Genomic DNA, 25,171 nt, shown 5'->3' on the forward strand with positions numbered 1-25,171 from the left:
ATCTTCCAAATCATGCTTCATATCTTGCTTCACAACATACCGATAACCTCTATTCTGTGTCTCCTTTCCCTACCTGACCTCCTTTCACACCAACCTCTCGTATGTAAAACCAACACCAACTGTCTCCCAAGCACACCAACAACCATAACTTTAGCCTGTCATCCTCAGTTTCTTCCTCTCTATTTAACTTTTCTTACCCTCATCTCTTCAAAACAAAGGTCTTATCTCTCACCCCCTCTGTCTCTCCCAGATTCAAACTAAAATATTGCATCTAAATATCCTACACTCCCAAACTCACCTTATTTGCTAGAATTATCTTTCTAGCTGGTGACATACATCCTATTCCAGGTCCCTCCACATCACTATCCACTTCTATTCAAACAACATCCTTCTCCTCCACCCCCATCTCATCAGCCCCCTCCTCAATCCCCTCTTCCTCTTCCCCTAAAACCTTATCTATATTATCTATAAACATTCAAAGTCCACTAAACAAAACCACTGAACCGTGCGCATGCATTATCATTATACTCCAGATATCTTAACCTTCTCTAAAACCTGCCTAAAACCCCATATCTCAAACAACGACATTTTACCCTCAGGCTACAATATTAACTGCCAGGATAGAATCTCAAAAAGAAGAAGGTGGTGTAGGTCTACTGTACTCTAAACAACTGAAACTCTCCCTCTTATCCATCCAGTCACCTAATTTTCACCCTGCCAAACTTTTAATACTATACTGCCATATAAACACCCACAACAATTTGTTATTGTTTCCATCTATATCCCACCTGGCAAAAAATCCCTGTTCTTGAAAACATACTGTCATGGATGTAACAAAACATGCCCCATGAAACTATAATACTAGGAGATGTGAATATTGACTGGAAACCACTAACTAAAAACTCCCCTGCCCAAATTATCAGTCTCTTTGGATTTACCCAGCTCATCACAACCCCAACTCACCTGAATAAACATTCCAACTCCAGTACTACCCTTGTCTGGATACTGACTACCACCCCACACCACTATCACAACCCCACTACACTTCCTGACACCTTAAACAATCAACTTTCCATCTATACTCTAAGACAATCTCCACAACTACATAGACCTCATCTTTACAAAGACTGACGTAAACTCTCTAGCTTCAATTCCACAACATTTAATGAAACACTTTTGTCAATAAACTGGTTCTGCCTACATAGCCTTCCCCTTAATGAAGCCATGCTAAAATTCAACATCTTCTTAGACATTCTCAACACACTAGCACCTCTTTGAAAAATCAGAATAAAATCTAATTATTCCAATGACTAACAAAAGATACTTGCTCCGTTAAACATCAGAGAGGTTCTGCTTGGAAAACATGGCTAAAATCCAAATCCCCTACTCACAATCAAATTTTTAAGAAACTCAGAAACTGAACAAAAAAAAAACATATCTACAATGATAAGAAATACCTTTACCACAAGGCTCAAACTAGCCATCATTTTAATCACAAAAACTTTTAGAGAACTATCATCTCTATCATTCACCATGGTACTCCTCAAACCCCTCAAACACCTAATTCTTACCCTAACAATTCAGCACAGGACACTGCCTCCCTCCTCAACCATTACTTTGTTGACAAACTCGCCAACACTGACCAGACGTCCAACACTACTATCCCTCCCCAAACACTTGCTAATCAAACTGTCTTCTCTCTGAAACCTGCACCCACCACATATATTAAATCTCTCCTCCATAAACTTAAACCAGGCTCACCTTCTGCTGATAATCTACCCCCTCTATAGCCTACCCTATTTCAACACTTATCAATAAGGGAAGCCATGGTACCTGACATTTGGAAATTTTTCTATGTAGCACCCTCTACATAAAGGAGGCAAGTTGGAAATATTTCTATGTAGCACTCTCTACATAAAGGAGGCAAGTCCACTGATCCATCTAACTTTAGAGCCATATATATACTGTCCCTTCTCAAAAATCTTTGGAATATGTGTACATACTCAGCTTCTTAATTTTCTTATCCTAAAAAACCTTCTGACACTCACCCAACATGGTTTCCATCCAAACTATAGAAGTACTACAGCTCTTTTATCTTTCCCTCACACAGTTGCTGAAGCCCTTGATAATAATCAGCTTGTCTCATGCCTATCCTTAGACCTATCTAAAGCCTTTGACACTGTATCCTATTCTATACTCTTAACCAAGTTAGCCAACCTTAATCTCTCAACTTCCCCTCTTAAATGGTTCTCCAGCTGTCTCTCTAACAGAATGCAATCTGTCAGATGGCATTCCTCCTGCTCCTGCTTCCTTCCCATCTATACAGGTGCTTCCCAGGGCTTAATCCTTGGACCTCTTCTATTCGACATTTTCACTAATGACCTCTGTACCTCTTGCAATCACTCCTCTCTTATTCAGCATACTTATGATTCTACACTCATCTCCTCTTCTGAAAGTATCTCTCAACTTCACACACTTACCCAAGACTCTTTTCTCTCTGTTGAAAGATGTCTCACCGACAATTTTAAATCCTAAAAAGATTAAACTTTTACTCTTTCTCCCAAAATGACTGTCACAGCTCAAACCCACTTTTACCATCTCTTCCTTAAATAAAACTATCATTAATGTTGAATCACACACAAAGCTACTTGGAATGATTATAGATTATCAATTAAAATTTGACCCTCATATCCCACAATCCAATAAAAAACTGGTCCTACTGTATAGGAACAAAAACTTCCTAACGCTTGACTCTAGACTCTCCTTGGCTCAAGCTTACGTACTTCCTAGCCTTCTCTAGGCTGCCTCTATTCTTACAAACCTTCAATCTTCCTTAATTACTAAGCTTGAACAGGCATAGAACAAAACCACAAAATTTGCTGCAAACCTACCACATAGCCCTCACCACTGCTTCGCACTAGAGAATCTACAGTGGCTTGAATTCCCCTATCAACTTCAACAACTCCACACAACTCACTTCCTACTCAACAAACCCTCAGCCTGTCCCTCCCTGGCAAATCTTGTATCTTACTATACCCCTCTTCAGCCACTCTGTAGTACAGACCAACTCCTTCTTCAAAAATATTAACCCAATAAAACTATCAGGAAAGTATTATACAAATGTTTAATATCTCAAAATTGGAAAAAAAACTCCCACTCAACATAAGAATTTATATTTATTATACACTCCAGTAGTTTCAAAAATGAACTAAACACATTGTCTAAATCTTGGATATGCCCTTGTCAAGACTGTGCATAAACCCTTACCTCTTTCCTTCTACTACTTATTTCCTGCTCTACCACTTCTACCTGCTAACACTTTTAGGAGTTAATTGCTTAAACAGCTTTGCCTCCTATTCCTTATGTAATAAGAACATGTAAAAGTTACTGTATATGTGTTCGCCTATTGTATTTACCATAATTATGATTCTAAGTTGTTTTTGGGGGGATTTCTCAAATTTTTAAACTGTTATATATTTCTATTGTTTAATTTTTGTATCTCTGTTTATTTTTACTTTGCTTATTTACATAAAATTGTATGAGCATTTCACCTCAGGTCTCCACCAAAAATGGGCTTTCAGCTCAGTTGGACCAACCTGGTTAACAAATGTCAAATAAATAAATGACAAAGCAAACAGCAGCCTAAGGTGTTGGGATATATAACTTCATTGAGGTATAATAGGTGATTAGTGGAGTAGGCCATTAGGACCCTAGTCAAAGTTATTCCCAATACAGTAGGATCTGAGGATGAAAATCTGGGGTGAATTTATGGATCATGTAAACAACCTAAAAAGTGCTCATAGCTGTAGTATTAATCACTTGTAATGCTAAATAATCAACAAATGAGTCAAAAAAGAAAAAGAAAAAAAAGGAACCACACAGTATGATTTCAGTAAAACATTAATAATCCATGCTGAGGTCAGGTGCTCCTGGCCTCTTTATATATAATTAGGTTCCCTATTATATTATTGGAAGTTGATTTCAGTGAACGCTCACATGAGCAAAAATGCTGGAAATCAAAAGGGTGTTTGTGAGGTCGTGGTACAGTGAGGAGTGGGATATTTGCCCTTTCCTCACTGTAGTGCGATCTAGGAGTTGGACTATATAGTTAGCAGGGAGTGTGGGGGGTGCAGCCACCCACAATAAGAAGTTTGATTTCCAGAGTTTTCACTCATGTGAGCGTTCGCTGAAATCAAATTTTGATAATATAATACAGACCCTATAATTATGTATAATTAAACTTTTAATGAAATCGAGCTGCTTCCTCTGCTTTTGTTTTTTTTTTTTTTTTGAGTTTGATATGGATAGGGAGCTTACTAAATAGGAAGAGGATCCTATGGGAGATGAATATATTCTGCAAATGGGTTCTCTTAAAAATGATATACAGACTTAAATCCCTAGAAAGGGGATTAGTGATACTACTTGCTTTAATCACATGTAAATAAGTAAGTAGCCAGGGTTGTTTGCATCCTTGTAAGTTACGCCAGGGTTGTTTGCATCCTTGTAAATTAAGTAGACATCACCACAAGAGCCATAACTAGAGCAAATGGGGCATTTGTCCCAGTTGCATGTTGTTAGGGGCACAATCTGCAGTTTCCAATGAGCTGTGAGTGCAGCACCAGCAGTCTTTTAAGAAGAGAGATGAAATGTTGGCTTCTTAAATTGATGCTGGTATTGTATTTTCATTTGTTGTTGTCAGCACTGTTAAGTATAACAACCTGCTGATTATAGTTATAGCAAAAAAGCTTTCAACAGTTAAAGATAAGGAGCTTTTATTTCCTTTAGTTTTGCAGAGAACGTTATGATTTTTGTTTTTGTTTTTCAACTTTGGGTTGGGTGGGGACACCAGTTGGGGAAAGTCTCCAGGGCATCAGATAGCCTAATTACTGCTCTGGTCACTGCATAATAGTTTGTAGAAGATGGCATAAAGTGTTAGGGCTTTCAGACTTTCTGAGGAAGCTCATACTTGAGATTTTTTTTGTTTGGTTGGTTTTGTTTTGGGTCCATTTTGGTTTATCTAGTTGGGTAATATATTTGGATAGACATATGTGAAAAACAAGATTATATTACATTATGCATCTGATAAGGGAGGAGTAGAAAGGGACGAGAACTTCTGTGGTCCTGAATGATATGCCTTTGGTTATAAACTACAGTAGACAGGAAGATGTTTTAATGATAATTGATATATCATAGTGAAAAGAGAGTTTATTGCCCACAAATGTACCTAGATCTTTTATGACAGTGTTTATTTTGAGAGGGTATCATTTATGAGGCAGGGGCAGGGGTGTTCTTGCTTCCTAAGTAAAACAACATTGCATTTCTTTGCACTGAGTTTAGGACACAGTGGTCCACACCAGGAGTATATGAATGTTAGGCTTTTTCGAGGATGTGGGTATTATCTGGTAAGCTGATATCATCTCTAATATTTCAGTCAACAGCAAACTCAGTCAACCAGTGATTCTTTAATTTTTTCCCTTAGATCTGCTAGTTCTCTGCTCTCCTGCAATTTTATTAGCTTATTAGTCTAGCACTTTAAACTATTCCCGGTGTCAGAAAGTTTGCTCTTCAAATTTTCCCTTAGAACTAGCCGGTTTCTCAGTAGTAGCACTAAAATCTGAATCCCTGTGACTAGCACTTGCTCTAAAACCTGCTGGAAAGTACTAGGAAGCCTTAAACTGATGCAAGCACTCAATTCTCCTTGTTAATAAGAAGAAATTAATCGTAGGCACTAAACAGCCTATAATTGCAAAGTACCTTGCCAAGGTAAGGGAAAACAACTCTTGTACTTTACTAAAGAAACACAGAACCAGGCATGTCCAAAGGTCAGCTTCCGGTGATTTCTCCTGTCCACCTGGTGAATCTGGGCATACTGGGGCAATGCAGCAATTGCCTCATGTACACAGACAACCCTCTCCTCCTACTGCCCAACACTACAACCTGCGAGAGACGCATTTACATAGCCAAAATGGAAGCAAAGCTCTCTCCAGCCATGATTGTGCCAGACAGTCAAGAGGAGAAGGTTAACACATGCACTACACCTCAAGCAACACATAGCCCTTCAAAACTCACGCCAGCAACATCCACACATAGTAACACTAAACCCACTTATGCGGAGGCCCTTAATATTAACCTGCCTAAGCAACAAGGACCTCCGAAGCTGAAATGCAAACAAACACCAATCACAACCAAAGTGACACATAGTTCAAAACACCAGTGTGCCACCAAATAACATCCCCTAAGACAAGACAACGTACCCAACACTTTAGTCATAGGTGACTCTATAGTCAGGCACACTGATGTTCCACTCACCAGGCTGAACAAGGAGAAAATTACTGTCAGCTGCCTGTCGGGTGCCAGGATCCACCACATAATGCATGCACTCAAGTCACTCCACAACAAATACAAATACGACTCTGTCATTGTCCATGTTGGAGTGAATGACTTGATAGGTACCTCCCTGGACTAAATGAAAAGAGACATGGAAGAGGCAGGTATGACCCTAGCCCTGAGCAGCATCCTGCCTTCGCCCAGAATGATATCACAGTATAAGGACAAAATGATTGACTTCAACAATTGGCTAAGTTTCTGGTGCCATTCAAAGGGGGTCCAATATCTGTCTGCCTGGGATGACATGATCAACAGACCATGATACCTTACCAGAGATGGTCTGCACCTGTCACCGCTGGGATTCAGGTTACTGGCTAAGGCTAATACCACCACTATACTGCCTTTTTTAGGCAAAGCTCAAAGGACAAATCCACCACCATAACTGATATAAGCATGCAAAATCTGAAGGTAATGCTACTCAATGCTAGAAGTCTAAACCTCAAAATTCACTCTCTCGAGGCACTCCTAAAAATGGAGAACATCGATATCTGTGCAGTAACTGAGACCTGGTCCAAGGCTCTAGAGAGCACCCTTGCAATACCAGGCTACAACTCTTAACACACTTTTAGGCCACCAAACCAGGACCGAAGCACTAAAGGTGGAGGAGTGTCCATATTCACCAAGGATATTCACACCTCCAGGCTAGTTTCCCAACACAATGCATCTGAAATTCTACAGGTGCAATTAACACTAGGTAAGACTGCAATACAAATTGTAGCTTGCTACAGATCCCCCACCATGGTCCAAGGTTCTCACTACACCTTTCTAAATATACTAGAAAATATTAAGATACAACCAAACACCCTAATACTGGGTGATTTCAACTACTCTGCCATTAATTGGGAAAACTACTCGGGTACCAACACCTTTGCCCAACGGTTCTTGGAATTCATAAGTTCCAATGCCCTGGACCAACTAATCCATAGTCCCACCAGGGGATCAAATATCCTAGACCTGGTCATTACCAACATAAGAGATTGATGCTCCACACCAGTGGTCACCCCCTCATTGGTCAGGTCTGACCATAAGCTAATCACCCTTGATGTCCACATCCTACCCCCACCCCCAGTAGGGAAACCTCCATAAAAAAACTTCTCCAAAGCCAACTTCATGCTACCCAAGTCAGAAGTGACAAACTTCATGACACCCATGCAGACTGGAACTGAAGGTTCGACTGCTGAATCCTACACTAAGGCACTGTACGAGCACATCCACTTATGCATGAATCATGACATTCCAAACAGAACCTAGACGGTGTCCTCCAAAAAAAGTAACCCAATCTGGCAGTCCCCTGCCATAAACAAACTATAAAACAGAAGGAAGAAACTGTTGCAGAAAAGAGGAAAATCCCAGGATACAAAAAGCTCTCTTACCAGCCTCAGTAAGAAGTTGAGATCTGTCATAAAATCCTCCAAAGCTAGTTACGAAAAAAAAATTGCCAAAGATTCCAAGGACAACCACAAGGCATTCTATAGTTATGTCAAGAATTGAAATGGCAATGCTCAGATCTGCTCTGAGCTACAACAGAATGGCATTAAATATACTGATCCCAAGGATATTGCCAATATCCTGGCAGATCAATTCAGTGCCAACTTCACCCACCTCAGACCCCCTAAACAGCCCATCTCAATACCAAAAGATTGCCAAATTCTGGTAATCACAGTCACATAGGTAAAAAACGCACACTCCAAAGCTAAAAATACAGCATCCATGGGGCTAGACAATATCCCGGACTATGTACTACATGAACTACAAAATGAACTGGCACCTCACCTAAGTGTCATGCTTAATCATAGCCTCACCTCAGGCTTCGTGCCCAATGAGTGGCACACAGCTACAGTTATCTCACTCCACAAGGGGGAATCCACCTTGGATCCCGGGACCTATCGTCCCATCAGTCTGACAAGCCTGATCTGCAAAGCCATGGAAAGTATTATCATGGAACTTATAAACAAGGACATTGGCAACCTTCAAACACTGGACCCCACCCAGTTTGGTTTCAACTCAACCTGATTGACTTCTTCAAATCAGTCTCCAGAGCCGTGGATGATGGTAAGGCCTTTCTGGACCTCGCCAATGCCTTTGACACCATCCCCCACTCTGGAATCCTAGATAAACTTACTAAGCTGGGCATTAATCCCTATGTCACTCAATGGGTTGCCAACTGACTTACTGACAGAACCCACACTGTAAAAGTAGCCGACTCAAAATCCAGCTCCAGACAAGTGACAAGCAGAGTACCTCAGGGTTCACTCCTGGGACCAGTCTTGTTTGGCATCTATTTCTCTGAAGTACAGGCCAGCACTAAGGGATTCTGGCTAACAAAGTTTGCAGATGGCTGCAAACTGGGAGCCATTATTGAATCCCCAAATGATGTCGATATTCTACAAAACAGCCTTACAGAAACAGATGCTTGGTGCCAGAGCCATGGGCTCAAGCTCAATGTCAAGAAATGTATAGTTATCCCCTTTCAGAAAAAACAAGTACCCATGAATTACCATATAAGTGGCAGTACACTAAACACTGAAAGTGTGATAAGAAACTTAGGGACACAGGTGGACAGTGGTCTCACCTTCGATAACCACATTGCCACAACAGTCAGGAAATCCTTCTATGTGGCACACCTCATCACTAAGGGCTTTTCATCCAGAAGAAAGGAGGTCATTGCCCCACTGTACTCATCCCTCATTAGACCCATTATAGAGTACAACACCACATTTGGTATGCATCTCACAAGACATCTGCAACAACTGGGAAGGCCATAGCAATACCTCACTAAAAAAAATCACAGGCCTAAAGCAGATGCCCTATGCTGACCATCTAAAAAAACTCCAGCTATACTCTGTCATATATCACCTACTCAGAGGCAATCTCTGCTTAACATACAAGGCCATGTCAAACCCTGAGCTGTTGGACATGCTACACTTAAAGAAATCCCAATCCCTCAGAGCCACATGCTCCAGGGAACTAAACCTGGTCATCATAATGAACAAAACATGCTGGAGGGGTAGGTTCCTGATCCAGAGACTCCCCAGATAGACTGCTCATGCATGTCAGCTGAGCACCTCTTTGGGCCTCTTCAAAAGGAACCTTGACAATTGGATGGGAGATAGGAAATTCACCCAGGGGATCACGTCAGTCACCCTGCTAGACAGGGGTCCAGGGAAGTAAATATTCTGGGAAGAAATAGCCAGGGAATTGTTATGGCTAGGCTTGTATAGGCCTTAGGGCCAATAACCTAGTACCAACCTATGAACCTATAACATAAAGAAATGAGACAGAAGTGATTTTTCTTCATCAGAATTCAAGATGCATCTACTTATGGGGGGGGGGCTGAACCAAAGAAATATGGACTCATATATGTTTTCCTCCTGCTTATCCCAAGCATTAAAACTGCCATATGTCTTTTCTTTACCCTTGATTCCATTTTTTCCTGATGCCCATGAGTGTTGATAAACAAATGGAGCAAAGCAATATATTGGATCACTTTACTAAGCATCTTCAGATGAGCGCCTGTTGATTTTATTCAAACAGCTCTCCATTGTCATCTATGAGGTGGAGCCCTACCACTCATTGATTTTGTGATAACAAAGGCTGAACAGCTTGAAATCGAAGTGGAACCCTTGAAAAATGTAGTACAATGCTATACAAAGCAGTATACCACCACAGTTGTCGTTAAACTGACACAGGATTTGACTGCTCAGCTAGTAAAATGGGATGATATTTAAAACAGAAATCACATAATCAAGGTACAAGTGAAAGGAGCATCAGATAATGTGGCTGAAAGTGACCTATGTGCTGTCTTTGAACCTTTGCTGGCTAAAACAGTAAACTTGCCTGGCTATTTAAATCCTGCTATTGAAAGGTTCACTATAAGGGCCCCTTGTATTTAGAAAAGAATAGACCAAGGTATGCTTTACTTGCCTTTCAACTGGTAATACTTAACTTAATTTAGCAGCAGAGGTAATCATTGGGGTAAGCATACTCTTCATTTTTTAACAGACTTTTCTCAAAGACTGTACAGATTATGACAGAGTATGCTGTCTTTTAAAAGGGAAACGGGAGAGCTTGCTTAAAAGCTTCTTTAGTGTACCCAGCTGTTTTAATAACACAAAAAGATGGTAGTAGGATGTTTTTGTGTACTGCTAATCAAATGAAGAAGTTTGTTGATAGGGTGAAAATGCAGCTTGATCCAGAAATCAGGGAGAGTGGTGATGGAAAATGGACTGATAAGAAAACGGAATGGGAGATGGAATGCAGTAAACCCCACAGACCAGTGTTTCCAGATAAAAACCTACACCTCTTAAGAAAAAAACATTTCTAGAGGGGTTAGAACCTCCTTTGGTAATACGTCTACTTCTAAATCTGACACCTTTATAACCCATTGTTCTTCATCTCCTCCTTCTACTAGGGTAACAATGACCAATGCCCCAGATGGTGCATCTGGAGGGGCAAAAGCTAAATCTAAAATACCTAATCAGAGAGCCAAAGGTAGTCTGTGTGATCTAGACACTTACTGGAATGAATCCAGCAAGGCTTAAGAAGACCTCTTAAGTCTTCCGAATTTTGTACTTTCTGAGATAAATGAAATCCAGTGTGTGGCAAAGCCTGGTATAAAATATTCTCAGGTGCCTCTGACACAGCAGTTGAGAGATGCTAAATGACATCAGATTTAGCAAAACTGGATAAAAGAGTAACAGATGATTGACCTAGTTTGTAATTTTACTAACATGGCATACTTTTATGCAGAATAGTCTTAATATCCAACTGATATTATTGTGTCCATAATATACCCCTACTAAGCTATTTATTAATGTGTTTTTTTTCTTCAGGAGTTGGTGGTGGTATATTTACTCCTCCCTTTCTACTTCTTTTCCAAGGCATTCTATCTAATTAATGATGTTTATTTTATACAAATTCATTATGTTATGTGATTACATGGAATACATTTGTCTCTGAAGGAGGTAAGTACACCTCTTTGTTGACACCACTGTACTACTGGAAAAAGTGATACACTTATACGAAGAGATGGACATTTTAATAAAGCAGGTAACATTTTCTCAAGTACCTGTTTCTGAGGCATGAGCTAAATTAATGTTATTGAATTTTTACCTAATGACTGGGACACAGTCTGAGCTGGGGTGGGTTTGTCTTAAACAGAGAGTATTAACATTTATATAGGTCATCCAGGACTAATTGGGAGGACCCTTTTGCTTTCTTCAGGTCCATGTTTTCTTTTTATTGTCTTCAGGAGATATTGCCATGTAAGCATAGACCTGGAACCCAAAGTTTCCAGACCAGGGAATGTCCTGGATTCCATGATGAGGGGTCATTCAGCAGAAAAGCTAAATGCAGGGTAGGGGGCTACATCATGGTTGTACAGTAGAATTTTTCAACTTAACATTAAATTATTTTCTTGGAATGTATAAGGGACTTCAACACAGTTTGCAGGGCTAGGATACAACACAGGATCAAAAGAAAAGGTGTGCAGATTGTATGACTTCAAGAGATGAATCGTAAAGTTAGAGAAATTAACAAATTTAAATCAAAGTTTTTCACACAATGTTTGCAGATCACAGCACTGGCAGGGGCAAAAGGGGGAAGTACTTATGTTTCATCTTTAGTGAGAGAGAGGCTAACAAGACTTCACATAATGACATTGTGAGATGGCTGATCTGGGAAGGAAATGTCAGTGGTGAAGAATGGGTTATAGGGATGATACAGCCCTTTTTGCTGAGTTTTTATTGGCTTGACAGAGAAGTGCTAGCCCAGCCCAATTTAGCATACTAGCAGGTGATTTTAATTTGGTGTGTCATGACCCCAAAGACAGGTTATATAGCAAGAAAGAATGTCATCACCAAAGCCAGGCTGCTCTAATGACTTTGATGCCTACTTACAAATGACTGGATATCTAGAGGGAGTTTCACCCAGAAGGTGTAGTCTCTTCTTTCTCTAAGAATCTGGTACCAGGATAAACCCCATTTTTTCATAATAATTTAGGAATAAGGTGCATATCCCTATGATACATGAGGATGGACTCTCAAATCATATCCTTAAAACCATAGTAATACATTATAGCACAAGTCTACCAGAAAGTCAGAAATTGGAAGAGGGCCTACTCCTAGTGAACCTTCAATAAAGATAGGAATACTTTAAGGGCCATAGTCTTAGATTTCTAGGGAAGGAACAACACTACTGTCTATAGATGTTGATGGGAAGGTTGTAAATCTACTTTGTGAGGGGGGTCTATTGTGAACAGGGGGTATTAGAAGAGAAGACAGAACCATAGTAATGGAACATAAAACCAACAGATAGTTGAACAGGATAACTCAAGTTATTTGCTTGATCTAGAAATGGCTTTATGCATCAAAATTAACTTACTAGAGATGTCAAAGGTAGTAGCTGTGCTCTTATGTTGGGGTCAATTTTGGTGGCTTAAACAAGAGAGTTACCCAAAATGTGTGGTTTGGTTCTTTTAAGCAGCTGAATATGGAAACTTATATACTGTTGGCTGTAATACAATCTGGAACAGCCATTATCACAGATAACTATATCAGAAAGGTATTATAATAAAATATCCCTTAACAGACCTATGTGCAAGAACACCAATAACCTGTGCAGGTTTATGGTGGTGCAGTCTAACTCTACAGACATTGATTGGAGCAGGGGTTTGAACAAACCCATCACCATAATGATTAAAGTGTTTACCATATAGACACAAGATATAAGGTTTGATTCTCACATTTGAGTGAAATTATTTTGGCTTAAAATGGCTCACAGTGGCAGTTAGCCTATTGCTTGCCTGTGAACCTATGAACATATAGAGATGTTGCTAAAGCCATAGCCCAAATGAAGCTTATTAAGGACCTAGCCATAGGATGCTGTTCTTACTGAAATCTATAATTGAGGATGAGATCTATTATGGCAAACAATCACAAAGGTATACAACTCCTGGGACTCTGTTAAAGAATTATACCCTGATCTTAATAATGTTATGTTAATGCTTATCCTAAAACCAAAAAGAGAGTACCTACATTAGGAGATTTTAAGACCATTTCTTTATTAAGTCTTGATTTAAAAATATTTGGTAAGATCTTGGCTAATAGGCTGGATGCCATTCTCCCGCATCTAATCCACACTGGTCAAAATGCTTTTGTTAAAGGGAGAGAAATAGTGTTCAGCTGGTGGAAAATGTCAAATACTATCAAAAATCTGGACTGCTCCAGAGATAAGGCAGGAATTGTTTTTGATATTAAAAGAGCCTTTGACACAGTCGACTGGGATTTTCTTTTCAAAGTTCTTGAATACAGAAACTGTAGAAAAACATTTTTGAATTTGACTTCATCCATGGGCTGCCTGCCAGTAAATGTCCCACATCCCTGTGACCCAGTAAAGGACAAAACAGGTTTTCAGAAGATGGATGTGTGGATGGGTGGATGAATGCATGTTATACAGAATGTACTGAGCTATAGTTTTTGATTACATCAGTGGCTTAGCTGTTGTATCTGCTGTAAGCAACCGTTCTAAACGAATAAAAACAAGATAATATTGGATGTACTATAGCTCATGCCATGGATAAGTGGGCTAATATCACTGGAAAGAACTTCATAAACTGTCAATACAACAAGGTATTATTTCTGCAGTGCCATATTTTGGGCTGTACTGTGTCAACATCACTGTCAGACTGAATTAAGCACATGAATGAGATCCCAAAGCAAAGTCTGTAGTATATGCTTTTTTTCTGCAAAACGATACACAGATTGTTTAAAAGAACACCTTACTGCAATGATACATGTTAATATACATACCTCTGGGCAATGTGTCTGGTTTTGACATTCCTGAACTGAGGATACCATTTCTCCATCTTGGCAGGTATATGAAATGCATGGGTGTTTATCATCTTGAACTAGCTCACCTTCCTGAAAAACACATTATATATAAAGGTTCAAATTTCACAAATGACCAAGTTTCATGAATATGTATTATCAAAAAATATATAAAGATGCTACATGTAGGAGGACATTAAAACTGACAAAGAAGAAACTTTACAATATATAACTTTCTATTTCTTAAAAAATCTGCTTCTCTGTCTTGGCCAGACAGATAGGGACTCAGATTAATGATAATTTCATCTTTAAGGACTTCTTCAGTTCATAGACTATGCTCTTAAGCTGCAAATTGTAGTTTTGAAATTCACACAGGCATCAGAAAACATCATACAGCCACAGCCATTGATGAGGACTGTCCAACATTCAGTACAAACATCACAAAGTAACTATGGATGCAAAATACAGCATATTATGAACTTTACCATATGCAGCACAATCTTCAATGTGTTTAAATTTGTGATAATCTGATGGGCTAAAGCCTCTTCTCCCAATAGCTTTCTTCAAAATCACTTGTCATCGAGAGCTTTAGAGCTTATTATAAATATCATTTTTCTAGTTTTACCTGAAATGTTCTGTCCTACCTACTAATTGTTTGAAAAAAGGTGATGGAAACCATTAAAGAATTAACTTTCAGATTACAAGTTTTTTACCTTTTAAAACCTGCAGTAAGTTTAATCAGTGAGCAACAGTTAAGACAATTTGGTATCTCTACCCAAACCTGGAAACGAGATTATATAATTTTTTTTCATTCCTTACCAACCTGTTTAGTTTGTGGTCAAAAGAAATTGTCTGATAAACCTGTTCCAGGTTAATGACTGGGTTTTAGTAAAATTTTACAGAGGAACATTAGCAGAAGTTGGCCTTCTCTAACGACTCTTACATGGTCTTAAACAGGTGGCTGTTAGGAGTACCATAGGGATCAGGGTTAGAATTGATAGTATGGACATGGATTGTTTCATGGTTGAGAGAATACAATGTGTTGGGATACTGAGGGGTACAATGTGCAGAAAAAGGAAAGTCACTAGTGGTTTACTGCCTGTATTAGTTCTAGATACTGTACTCATTTTAGATATGAATGAGAGAAAATAGGGCAGTATTAACCTCTTCATAGATGATCTAAAAGTAGAACTAATAATGGATGACCGAAGAAGAGTCTAATGAAGAATTTGGAAAGACCAACACAGAAGGCAGATAATGAGGCAGTTGAGGTTCATTGGCAATAAATGCAAAGTAAAACACTTGTGCCATAATAACTCTGGTGTGACCCATGAGTTGGGTAAGTGGAATTGATGATATCTGAGTAGGAAAAAAGATTTGGGGTGTTGATCACTCATAGACTATAGTATCATAACCAGCAGCAAACAAAATGTTGGTATGTATAATCTGGATATATCCCAGAAACAAAGATGCAATACTTCTTGTGTGCTGTGCACAGTCTAGACTTTATACAGAGAGAGGAACACCAGGCTGTGGGAAATACATAAGGAAAAAACTCAGCAAAATAGCATGATTAATGAAGCAAAAGGGATGTGATTTGAAAGTAGAAAAGTTATACCTCTTGCATGTAAAATTAGAAGCATGGCAGAGCCATATCATGAAAGCTTTGTAGTGGGTCATACTGGCAACAAAAATAGAGAAAGAAGTAGGGGACAGAAGCAACAGATTGCAGGGACCAACTTCTCCTAGGGTCTATATCAGTTCACCGAAATAGCTGAAGTTCGAACACCATATATTCAAACCTCAAACCACGAATTGCACAAACATCAAAGTCTTAGAACAGCGATTTTCTCCCCAGGGAAAAGAAATGCTGTTCCAAGAAACACACACACAACACAAGTGAACCAAAAAAACATCAATCCACACACATACACTTAAAATCCTACATCTAACCCTACAATAAACTGTACATACACTACTACCTATCCACTTACCTTAACCCAAACCCTAACCCTAAGGTCCGTCTCTATTGGACACTCACCTGACCCGCGCCCTAACCCTAACTCACCTATCCCGCCCTAACCCTAAAGTCTGTCACTATCGCACACCCACCTCACCCGTGCCCTAACCCTAACTCACCTAACCCGCGCCCTAACCTTAACATCCACACAATCGCACACTTACCTGAACCCGACCCGTAACTTCCCACCACAGTCCTGATAATCACAAAGCCACAGAAATGGCCCACCAAATTCTTTCACTGAGAAAGAATTTGATGTTCCGTGGCTTCGCGATAATCAGTGTTCGAACTTCACAGTTCGAACATCTGGTATTCGATTGTCAGCCATTTAGATGGACTGATATAGACCCCTTCTCTTAGAATATGTAGTGAGAAGTGCAACTAGGAAAGGAACCACAGTAATGAATATTGAAGAAAGACTCCATATAGTCTTTCCTGATGACATGATATATGTCGGAGAAAGGGAAAGGAATGGAATAAAGGAGGGATAGAGGGAACCTAGACTGTTACAAGTACTTAAAGGGTAGACAGTATGTCTCATTCTACCAACAGAAAATAAGATGTAGTGGAAGACACACATGCCTACACACACACACACACACACACACACACACACACACACACACACACACACACACACACACACACACACAGACAAAGAAAGGATATAGAGAGAGAAAGGGAGGAACCCTGCCCATCCTTAGACTCTTTAATTAATTTCATCTCCTTATACTGTACATTCCTGTACACAACAGATGGAATCTACATAAAGCACACACACACACACACACACACACACACACACACACACACACACACACACACACACACACACACACACACACACACACACACACACACTGGGGAGAGAGAAAAAGAACACATTTTTGAACACCCCAAACTTTTTCATGCATTTCCAACCCCTCTACATATGCAATGCCAACACATCTCAGAAATTGTGAAATTTTTTCCAGAAGGGAAAATAAAATTTGCTGACCATCTGTTAGGTGTGTGGGTTACTGATCAAGGACAATGTAAGCCTTTCACATTGTAGGCAGACTGAAATGAGCCATGAAAAGGGATTGTACTATCAGTGGCCCATACATTCCTGAGCTTATCCCAACAGAACTGTTTACTGGTATTGATTCAGCCTTTCCTGTCATTTCAGTGTCCAACACCTCAACACTCTCCCCTCAAACACATCAGTCTCGTGATGCTGTTTAGCCTTAGATGGAGTTTATCACCCACTTTGGGCTGCATTCACAAACAACCTGACTCTGGGAAGACCTGGTCCCAATGTGCCAGGGGCCGCCATTGGCCTCACACCATCCAGGGGCTCAGCCCCGATCACAAGGCTTGAACTTTCTCTTCAAAGTTATTTTCAACTTTCCCTTACGGTACTTGTCTGCTATCAAGAGGCACAGTTTGGATTCTGAGTACAATATCTCCTTCCAACAGAGCACATGATGCCTTTCATAGCTGAACCATTGACAATGTTGGAAAGGGAAAATTGATGAGTCTAGTCAATATGTCCTGCTGCAGTATCATTAAATATAAAGCACAGAGAAATTGTACATCTGTATCACCTCCTTTAAGCTCCTCAGGGTATGGATTGCTAACATTTTATGAAAATGTTCTGTTTAATAAGTATGTATTTTGAACTATTTCCATTGCACCAGTTCATTTAGCAATGTGAAAAAAGAAGGACAATTTAAGTAGTCCTCATTTCACAGTACTCACCTTATATTCATGTTGGTGGTATTGACACGTTTTCTCCACTAGAGTAAACAACAAAAAAATATGTTAAAAATGGATGTTTACATGCAAGCAAGGTCTCTAGCATACACACAGTTAATGAGCATATGCATTCTTTCATAATTTTTTAAAGGAAAAAATACTTTACATTAATTTTGCAGACCTTAACGATGATACTTTACTTGACTTAGTATTTAAGACACTGTTAAATAATACATTAGACAAAATCTCTGTAGTAATGCAAAAATAATTAATGTAATACATGTGGAATGTTGATTACCTTCCAAAGCTGAAAAAATGACAACCTAGTTATGGACCTTTGACATATTCTCCATTCAGTATGGAAGAGTACCAAAAGTGGTAACAGCTTTGAAGGGTGTAAAACTCATAGATACAGAGAAAGTCAGACACACACACACACACACACACACACACACACACACACACACACACACACACACACACACAGTCAGACTTGTGTTTAACAGCTTTTAAAGTTTGTAATCCATCAAAGGTACATTTAGATTCTGACCCCTTTTTGTGGGGCTGCTCTAAATATGTTATAATTTTCAATACCCCAGATCATAATTCTCTGTATTGTTCCACCATTATGATTTGAACTTAATCACAATGATGACTTTAACTTCAAACATGATTCAAAGTGAGATGGAATTTTGAACAGGAATTTCAACTCAGCAGCATTACATTACCATATTGTACATATTTTCTCCACTGATTTCTCACTGTTAATAATACGGTAATTGCCATTGTGTAGGTCTACACTGAATGACAGTTTCATACTTATTGAACAAAATTACACTTGAAAAACAAGGTGAAATAAAGCTCCACCTTTCGTTACAAACCAATACTATTTGGTATTGTAGAACAGTGATAAGATTTTTCTTATATCGCCAGGATCTAGGTTTCAGTTTTAATTTTTGGTCATTGTCTTTATGAAGTTGCTGCATTTGCCTGCCTTACTGTGCCTGTTAAATTGTATTTTGCTGCTGTTTTCACTATTGCAAAGTAATTGTTGTTAAGTTTCAGTGTTTACAAAGCATCTGTTCTGTTTGTTCTGTTTTTCTGTCAAGCAGTGTTTGTTTGTTGTTTAAAGCATTTTTAGTGTCTCATTGCTGTTTTTCTGCTATTTAAAACATGTTTAGTGTTTTCTACCAAAGTTAGTGTAGCTAGTAGCTGCAGCATAGTCCAGATACAGGTTTGCTGCATCTGGGTCTGTTTGTAGTGGCTGTTGTATTCTGAGCATATTTTCCAAGCCATCTTTGATTGGAAGGGGCCCTTCTGCACCCTTGTGAGAGAAGTCTGCTGACTGGAACCTGTCTGGTAAAGGGTGATTAGTCTAGGGCTTGGAGTAGGCACCCTCATTGGTTCTTTTAATTTTTTTTTAAGTTTTTTTAAGTTTTTAGCTTCTGGAATTTAAGACCCATGTTTGAGCACATTTCTTTTTGTTTGTACATTGTGCTGTGCAATTGTGCACCATAGCTGGACAGATAATTTCGACAGTTTTTCTCTTAGATATAGATATAGCACATTAGTGTGGTCCTCATCTTTAGTACATCTCTGGTCTAAGAAGTATTGCTAGTGAGCTGTGACCTGTTAAACCACCAGCCAAAACCCTCATTAGAAATAGCCATCTGCAGAGTACCTCCTAAATCAGTCCTGAAAGCTCTCTCTTTGTGATAAGATTTCATCAAACCTAGCATTATAGACAGTTGGACTACACTTGCTTCTCCTGCTAGCCTTGTTGACTTGGGTCTCCTGAGGCAGTATAGCAACTGTCTCATATACACTGACAACCCTCTAGTAATAACTCACTCTAGTACAGAGTGCAAGAGATGTATCTACACCAAGAATCTTGAATCCTTGCTCTCTTGCAGTCAAAACAGTGACACTGAAGAGGATGTCAAATTATCCACTACTACTCATGTACATAGTATGCATCCAACACATAAATCAACATATGCGGAGGCTCTCTCAAAACACTGAAACACCAGAGACCTACAAAAGACTGCTACACTAACACAGTTCCCACAGCACCCAAGACACATAGCGACACCAGTATCTCACTATGGACACTGGAACCATAGAGCCAGAGGGGGGGAGCTCCCCCACTTTTACAGATCCAAGACCTGTCAGGAAAAATTAATGAAGTGGAGTTTTCACGCTGGTGTGGATTAGTGTGTGGAAGTTAAACAACCAAACTAGCTGTTCTTGTTCTCTTACTGCTCTGTGTTACAGGAGTTATGCTCCCACTGTTCCATTGGTGCTGCCAGAGCCAGAGTCATGCAAGTAAGGAGAATTTTGTTCTTTTATTTGCAGGAGTTATGCTGCTCCCCTGTGTGTGTGTGTGTGTGTGTGTGTGTGTGTGTGTGTGTGTGTGTGTGTGTGTGTGTGTGTGTGTGTGTGTGTGTTCTCGCGTTTGTCTGTTCGTGTGTGTGTGTGTGTGTGTGTGTGTGTGTGTGTGTGTGTGCTCGTGTTTGTCTGTTCGCGTGTGTGTGTGTGTGTGTGTGTGTGTGTGTGTGTGTGTGTCTGTGTGCGTGTGTACAAAATGCTCCAGTAAGGTATACCTGGTGGTTAGTGTTACTCAGGCTCAAACAAAAGCCTCAATTCTCTACCCAAACCACCACTTGTGATTCAGGGAGTTGAATCCATAGCTTTCAAATGTCCAGATTTTCACAGAATATTTGGCTTATACTTTTAGTATGTTCCTCTTAAAATGTGTGGTTTTCTGGCAAATCAGTGAGAACTGAATTCACTAAATAATGGCAATCCCTTAAGTTTGTCTTCCTATCTTTCAGGACACACATGGTAACACAAAACACTTTATTTTAGCACCTTTCTAAGATTATACAAGCAATATTTAAAACGTCCCTGGTTTTGGGCCTTTGCCCCCCACAAATAAATGCTGGCTTTTTTCAGATTTCTTGTGCTGCGAAGTTAAGAGATTTAGTTGAGTGTCAAGTGGATTTTACAAGGAGCAGAGAGCTTCAGGGGAATAGAAGTTTAGTGCTACTTTTGCTAAATTGTTTGCATTGTTAGTAGCACAACAGGTAGTATACTTGCTTTTGATGCAGCAGGCTGTGGGTTCTACTCCCACGGTATGCATACAGATTGCTGATACTGTACTTTAAAGGGAGTGGATGCTGCGGTCCTATGAATGTTCTCCTTTGGATGAGTTACCTAGTAACTATGAACCTGTTATCAGTTTGCCATCCATTCCCTATTGCAATATTACTATTTTATCATTTTTTTTTGTGTAACATAGGCAATGTATTCCTCAAGGGCAGCAGGCACTTTATTTGTAGAGGAAACAATGAAATACAAAGTTCTTTGCTAGCAGCAACTTCTTCATTAGTTACAGATCCCTTTAATGTGGAATTATTTAGATGACTTACTTCTGCAGATATTTTGAATATTTACTGATATTGGTGGATTGTAATGACAGAAGTTTGAGTTGCCTTTTATGGTTGAAATTTTCTGAAGTGGGTAGTTTTTCATTATTGGTTCATACATTTTATTTCATTGCTTACTAGAAGACTGTTCCAAACTACAAATTTAAAACACGTTCTAAGAAGTGGTGCTGTATTATACAAGGAATATAATTTAATACAATCAGGTTAATACAATCAGGAAGGTGAATCAAAGAATGCAAACAAGTATGATTGCTCACAGGATGTAGGAGATCAAAATAGGGGAAGAGACCAGTCACCAGTGGAGTCCCCCAGGGTTCGGTGCTGAGACACTTTCTGTTTGGCATATACATCTCAAAAGTAAAAGGAAATACCAAAGGGCTTTGGCCAACTAAGCCTGAGATGACTGCAAACTAGGAGCAGTTATTGAATCCCCAAATGATTTAACCATCATGCAGGAAAGTTTGTCTCAAACAATAACTGGTGCTAGAATCATGAATTGAAACTAAACTCCAAGAAATACATTATCATATCCTTTGAGAAGTCATCTAATCCAGGGAACTGCCAAATTGACAATGCCACCTGAAATCTGACCCAGTTGTTTGGCATTTGGGAACTTGTGTGTACAGTGACCTAACTTTTGACCAACATGTGTCCAGTCATAAGAATGTCTTTCTATATTGCACAGTTTATAAACAAATTGATTGATCTCTAACTCTAGAGATGTTATTGTCTCCCTTTACAAAGCCCTCATTAGGGCAATCATTTTGTATAATGCCCACTTTGGCATGTATCTGTCCAGACGCATGCAACAACTGGAATACCAACAGAGATACCTCGCTAAAGGGATACAAGTCCTAAACCGTAGGTCTTGCATGAACCACCTCAAAGATTTATCACTATACTCAGTATCCTACAGAGTGCTTAGAGGTGACGTGTCTGGCATACAAGGCATCCTTTGACCGAATACAGATGGACATACTGAACATCAGTAAGTCAAATGGCATCAGAAATACTCAGTCCAAGTATCTAAACTGAATGTTATGGAGAGCTGGATATATATCACAGAGGCTACCACTGTTCCAGAACAGAGTATCCATTCAAGTAAAACAAAGCTCATCCCTGTCCATATTCAAATGCAACTTGAATCTAAGGATGGGTAATAGAAAATGTACTCCAGGATTGCCCCTCATGCCACTAATGGATAGAGGCAGTTCCTAAATGCTGCATGCCTTACATGGGTCCCCTTGAGTTATCTATAGCATGATCACATTTATTCTCACTAGGGCTAATACACAGTTATCAGCCATGGGATAAGTAAAACCAATCAGGAAATGTTCATTCAAGAACCAAAAGGGAAATTGGTTAAGCTTAAAATATCCTCAAAGCGAACCTATGTTGTGGTAGTAAATAGTTTTTAAAAAAATGCACTTTTTAGATCACTAAGTGTCCCTCTCACCCTCCACCCCCCCCCCCCCAGTCTTCAACAGCTTCCGGCACCTCTGTATCTCACCTACCAAGCCCTTAAGGCATAACACTCAAAAAACAAATTTGCTTGTCATTGGAAACTCCATAGTGAGACACATGGATGCCCCACTCACCAGGTTTAATAAGGAGAAAGTTATGGTCAGCTGCTACAAGTACCATTATGACTGTGTCATAGTTCATGCTGGAGTGAAGAACCTGAGGCATACCTTACTGGACTATATGCGGAGAGACATGATTGAGCTTTCTGAGTATGTGTCCCAGGCAGGTATGTCCCTAGCCATGAGCAGCATATTACTCTCACCTAGAATTATGCCACAGTATAAACAAAAAAATATTGATTTTAATAATTGGCTTAGTTTTTGGTGTCATTCAAAGAAATTCATCCCAGACTGCTTTTATACAGACTAAAACATAGGATAATAGAATCATAGGAGGTTACTAGGCTAACAGCTCTAGGGCCCTTACAAGCCTAGCCAACTTCAACACAAGTTCCCAAGGGTGTCTGGTTCAAGCAGACACTACATTCAGCACCTATTGCCCCTGTCCAAGATGAACACAGGTGGAACCACCAGGGTGAATTTCTGAGTACCCATCCAATCATCCAAATTACGCTTAAATAGGGCCAACAAGGGGCTTTGTTTAACATGAATAGGAAACTTGTTCCAAAGGTGGGCAACCTCTGTGAAACAAATCTGTCTCTCCAGCAATTTCTGTTGATGTCACATACCAGGTTAAGGTCCTTTGAACGAGTGAGCAGTGTTCCATTGACTTGTAAATGTGCAGCATTTCCATTAAAACTGGGTCAGAGATTGCTCTATATGCAAGGCACAGGTCACCTCTGAGCAGTCTGTACAACACAGAGTAAAATGGCAATGATGGACACTACAATTGCTGCAGGTGTTTGGAAAAGAACATACCAAAGGGAGCATTGGTCCAATTAGTGAAGAGTACGGGGGGGGGGGGGTTATAACCTCTTTTTTTTCTGAAGGCAATGCCCTTACTTATGAGATGAACAATATAAAATGCCCTTCTTACCACTGTGGAGACATGATGATCAAAGTTAAGGTTGCTGTCAACCTGTGTGCCTAAATCTTTCACCACTGACTGTGTGCTTAGGGTACTGCTATTGAGGTGGTAGTTTACAGGAACATCACCCTTGCCGAAGGGGGTGATAATGCATTTTTTGCTATAAGTTTAAGATCATGACTTTGACACCCATCATTAGTCTGCATAAGACCTTGCAGGATGTTGACATCCTTAGGGGTTTCAATGATCACTCCCACTTTGCAGTCATCAGCAAACTTTGTCAGCCATAGTCCTTTAGTTTTAGCCTGTAATTTGCAGAAGTAGATTCTGAACAGTAGGGGTCCCAGAACCAATCACCATGGAACACTACAAGTCTGCTGGAGGAAGTGGAGTCCCTTATTTTGACTACACAAGGTCTATCAGTGAGCCAGTTTGCAACCCACCTGACGATATGGGTTCCATTCAGAATTTTGAAGCTCAAAACTTTGAATTTCATATGATCAGAGATCATATGTTCAAAGTTTCAAAACTTCAAAATCTTGAACAGAGATCAGCATACAGCGCAGACCAGGAGCTTTCCCTTGTCCTCGCTGTAGTGCAATCTCGGAGTTGGTATGTTTAAGTTGAGGGGGTTGCAGGGGGGCTTACCCCCTGCATACACATTTTAGTGTGTTGGGTGGTGTTTTGGGGGAATCAAAATTTTGAGATTCCAAGATCTTGAGATTCTGAGCTTGATATTCTGAAACTCGAGATTTAGTGATTACGAAATTTTGCAGTGAACCCGACGATATATGAGCTGATACCCAGCTGGGTGAGTTTATTAATAATGCCTAAGTGGTGGATTATGTCAAAGACCTTGGCTAAGTCTAGGTAGGCCGTATGCACAGATTTGCCCTCATCTAGGGCTTTGGTGACTGTCTCGAAGAATTCCTCCAAGTTTAACAAAGCCAAATTGGGTCTGGACAAGTGTTTGGAGATTTCCTATATCTTTTTTAATAAGGTCCATGATTATTCCACGGCCTTGCAGGTGAGGCTGGTCAGGATAATGGGTCTATAGTTCCCAGGGTCCATGGATGTATCCCCTTTGTGCAAAGAGATGATGGTAACTGTTTTCCATTCCACTGGGATAAAGCCAGTGCTTAGGCTGATATTGAAGAGTGTGCCCAACAGTGTGCAAATTCCTGTTTTAACCCATGTAGAACACAGCCTAGGATGTTGTCTGGTCCCATAGAGGCTGTGTT

General features: G+C 39.8%; 1 protein-coding gene across 1 annotated transcript in view; it reads right to left on the reverse strand.

The window, feature by feature from the left end:
• The window catches only part of LOC122815019 (mucin-2-like), a 197,210-nt gene that overhangs the window by 47,713 nt on the left and 124,326 nt on the right, over nucleotides 1–25,171 (reverse strand). Inside the window, exons 15-16 of the mRNA XM_044087271.1 lie at nucleotides 17,974–18,011; nucleotides 14,196–14,306 (exon numbers count right to left, since the gene is read on the reverse strand). Coding sequence (XP_043943206.1) covers nucleotides 14,196–14,306; nucleotides 17,974–18,011 — 149 coding nt within the window. The remainder of the gene's footprint in view (nucleotides 1–14,195; nucleotides 14,307–17,973; nucleotides 18,012–25,171) is intronic.

This window comes from Protopterus annectens, chromosome 11.part0 (genome assembly GCF_019279795.1).
Source record: "Protopterus annectens isolate FY-2018-M chromosome 11.part0, PAN1.0, whole genome shotgun sequence".
Taxonomy (NCBI): Eukaryota; Metazoa; Chordata; order Ceratodontiformes; family Protopteridae; genus Protopterus; species Protopterus annectens.